This window comes from Apaloderma vittatum, unplaced genomic scaffold (genome assembly GCF_000703405.1).
Source record: "Apaloderma vittatum isolate BGI_N311 unplaced genomic scaffold, ASM70340v1 scaffold34132, whole genome shotgun sequence".
Classification (NCBI taxonomy): Eukaryota; Metazoa; Chordata; class Aves; order Trogoniformes; family Trogonidae; genus Apaloderma; species Apaloderma vittatum.
Window position 1 is genome coordinate 5,762 of NW_009703643.1, and position 3,828 is coordinate 9,589.

The 3,828-nt window shown below is 40.6% G+C and overlaps 1 protein-coding gene across 1 annotated transcript; it reads right to left on the minus strand.

The window, feature by feature from the left end:
• Positions 1-667: 667 nt before the first annotated feature.
• Positions 668-1,864, minus strand: ZFAND5 (zinc finger, AN1-type domain 5; the record flags this gene model as incomplete). The annotated part of the gene is made up of 3 exons (XM_009864705.1): positions 1,714-1,864; positions 1,183-1,294; positions 668-765 (listed from the first exon to the last, which is right to left on the minus strand). Coding segments are annotated over exons 1-3 (361 nt in total), but the record flags the coding sequence as incomplete, so codon positions are not given.
• Between the last annotated feature and the right edge of the window lie 1,964 nt (positions 1,865-3,828).

A 3,828-nucleotide genomic window follows, 5' to 3' on the forward strand; every position in this document is an offset into this window, starting at 1 on the left:
CTAAGAAACAGTTTATGCAGTTTATGTAGTTAAACTACTACAGCTACAACCTTCCAGTACAATAATGAAGCTTTTAAATTGACAATTCACACCCAGCAATTATGACCACAAGTATCCTACTCTGTAGAACAAGGCTTTGGTTTTACCTATTGGTTAGTCAATCAGTTCAAGAACCCTAGTTAGTAGTCAAGAACCTTTGTTAGTATTTTTAAAGCATGTGTTCCCTTCCCCCACAGCTTTACTCTTCTCTAGAAGGGAATTTCTTGAGAACTCCTCCAAATGCAACAAGCTATTTTCACTGCCATGAGTGAGCAGGAACTGTACTGATAGATAACACTCAATACTGACAGATAAGTCTCAACATTTCAACTTCAAACTGAACACCTTGCTCAAGTACAATTTTAGAGTGCCTGACTTCTAAAAAAGGTTTGGGAGCCAAAATCACTTTCACAAGTGTAAATTTTTTTACTAACATTGAACATGCAGCTTAGAATCCGATTGTGGCACTAGTCTTTATTCTCAATTCTGACAAGAAAGTACTCACAAAGCACCTGTAATAATCTTAAGAGTTCCTCAACACCATCACCATAACAGCAGATGTCTATTTAGAAAGTAAAAACAGACCATCAGCTTCTATAAGTCACCCATTTGACCTCTGCAAACATACCTGGCTCAGTCTCTGTTTTCGGCGTTACTTTTTCCTCTCTTGAAATGCTCATTTCTGTCATTTGCTGTGTTACAGGCAAAGCGGCAACAGGCACATTTCTGTTTAAGTACAGTGAAACACATAACTTAGTTTTGCATTCATGTTAATGGCTCTGGACAGTTTAAACTTTTATTAAACTACCTGCTCAATTACTACTGATACACATTTCTAACCTCTGCTTCTGCTATCTTCAAAATACATTTTTAACTCTATTTCGGTTCCCCTGGAAGGAGACAGGCAAACCTGTAGAAAGTATTTCTCCAGATAAGTAAACCCCATCTTTTTAAATGTAGCAGTCTAGCACCAAGTATTTTAGTCAGTTCTCATGTGGAGAGATCCATAAAGCACTGTCAAGTAGACTGTCCCTTTATCCTCTCTCCAGAAACTCACTGTTAACAGGGCAGGATTGCTGCAGGCTTTCCAGCTGCTCTACACTCACAGCTCATTCAAACTGCAAAGCAATGCCTTCATCTTACCTTGATTTTTCAGATGTGCTGCCAGCAGCACCTTCACAGTTGTTTAAGCTAGTGTCTGCTCTCTGTACAGATGTAGAGTCTGAGGTAGAATTGTTTGAACCACTGGTTGTTCCTATATAACACAAATTTGATGAGTTAGTTATAAATAAATTGTAGAACGTATATTAATCCAATAGTCTCATGTACAGCTATGAACTGACTGCACACAATCTTCACGGCAACTGCATCTTACCTCTTAAAGACAGGCTATATTGTTAACCAAAATACTGAGATTGTACAAGAATATGCTAACAGAGGAAGCAAGTTATGGCTGAATGCCAAGCTGAGCAGAACACATTACACAGAAGTGTATTTTTATCTTTACTGTGATTTAAAGTAGTATTCTCTTGATATTGATTGTTTTAGCACACAGCTTTCCGAAATTCTTCTGAAAAGTGTTCTGGGTTTCCTCATAATTTTCTATATGTTTTAAGAATAAAGTAGTAAAAAAACCCCAACCCAACTAAAACAATTCAAACCATAGACCCTTACCCATTGGGCTGATTCTACCACTATTCTGCTGTCGCTGAAGATGCTCTTTGTAGCAAACGGAACACATCCCATTTGTCCTAGGATTTCCATAGAATCCACATCCTGTACTACATAGCATAGGCCCCGGGGTCTGGTTTGTCTCCTGAGTCATCTCAATGCTGTAAATAAAACCAGGAACTGCATTAGGAACTGGCATGCCACCAAAATCAATTACAGAATTAGAATATGTCTGATCACCCTGCCCCCCAAAAGTGAAATCAGCATTCTTGAAGTTACAAAGACATTAATATACCATTCAATACTACAATCGTATTGCTAAGTAACACCATTACGAACTTTTAAGAGAAGAAGCGTCACCGTATTAATACTAATAACATACTTGTCAGCAACTGAGCTGCATATGCAAGTTGTGACTAAATTCAACACGACAGCCAAAAAAGCCCTTTACTACCAACCTCTGAGCACTAACGGGGATACACAGAATAATCAAGGCCATGTCCATATCTGCTAAAGTTCTGACAAATAACATAGCTTATTCCCTCCTCACTCCCTCAACTCCAGCAGAACAGACCCACTTTTTCAGTAATGTTCATCTTGCACTATTTAATCCCAACTCCACTATTAGCTGTTCCTACTCTCACAATAGATTTGTCAAACAGAATAAAAACCCCTGCAGTATTGGTAGCAGCCATTTGAAGTCTGTATCCTATCTTTAGAAGGAGTTTCCAAAACAAGGCTCTGAACACTGCTTAAGTTGTGTACGAAACCAAATACTGAGTACTAACCAGCAACATGTTTACAACCAGCCCTTCAACTAGGAAGGCAATGAGTATTTGTGAAATACGTTTAGACTCTTTACCAAGAGAATTAAAACTACCAAACTTAAACTGTTGAATACATCCTATTACACAGTCCACACACTTCAAACATGGGAAAAATAAATATCAGTTAAATCCTTTATCTTAAAGTTACAGGAAGACTTCTGAGCCTCCCAAAAGCAGACAACGCTAACTCCCTGCCATGAACTGCAGAAGTCACCTTCACTGCTGATTAACCTTCGAAATGCAAGGTTAGTAGAAAAACTGAATTCTTCAGTCCCAAGGGCAATAAAACAGGCACACAGTAGTCAACCAATCTGCTACAAACTGAGGATATGTAATACTGCACCTGTCCTGCCAAAATTAAAATTTAGTAGAAGCACTGCACATGGAACCTGGAGAAATTTTAGTGTAATCTCTAGCTTGCTGTCTTCCTGGTGCTTGGGAGAAGTCAAAACCACTAAAAGCAAACTTGTTACTATATATAGGGAAATACTTCTTCTAATTAAGAATTCCCACACTGCAAGTAGTAAACTTACATTCCACTAGGCAACTGAAACCAACAGCTGCCTTTGTCTAGTTACACTAAATTTCTGGGATCAAAGTAAGCCAAGAGCAGGAGAAAGTAAACAAGTGACATTGATCTGCTTGCCTGCCGGGACCTCATTTTCCAGGTATAAACTGTTGTATTACTTATGCCTTTATAATAACATTACAGGTATAAACAGTTTCCTGTCATGAGTCCCAAACAGCTTCACACCTTTTCTGGTACAGTTCTGCAGTCATAGCAGTCAAGGGAGTCAGATGAAACCATAACACATCTAGAGAAATCTAAAAATAGACTTCTGGTCTATGCTGCAGGTCTGTGTCTATATAACACAGATAAAGATGGTACTTCTGCTCTTTTACTAAGCAGCTAAGCTCAGAGTGCTATCACACACACTGCCACCACCAACCTCAAACCAACCTGCTTCACTTCCAAACCAATGTGACGCAGAGTGCCCTTTACCACGTACTAAATCTAGCTTTAGGTGCTAATGATAGTAATTGCTTCCTTCAAACCGGAGCCTCCGCAGCTCCCACCAACTGAAACACGCACCCCCAAACGCTACCTCGAGTTGCCGTTACGGCAGCCTCGCTCCTCCGGGCTTTGGCAACGTGCTCTTGGAAAAAAACGCCCGCAGGGAAACCTGTGGCCGCGCACTCACACTGCCTGACCCCGCTGCCCTTCCTGCTCGGCCTGCTGGCAGGCGACTAAGCCCTCCCCGGCCGGCTCGGCCTCGGGGCCCGCAGCCCT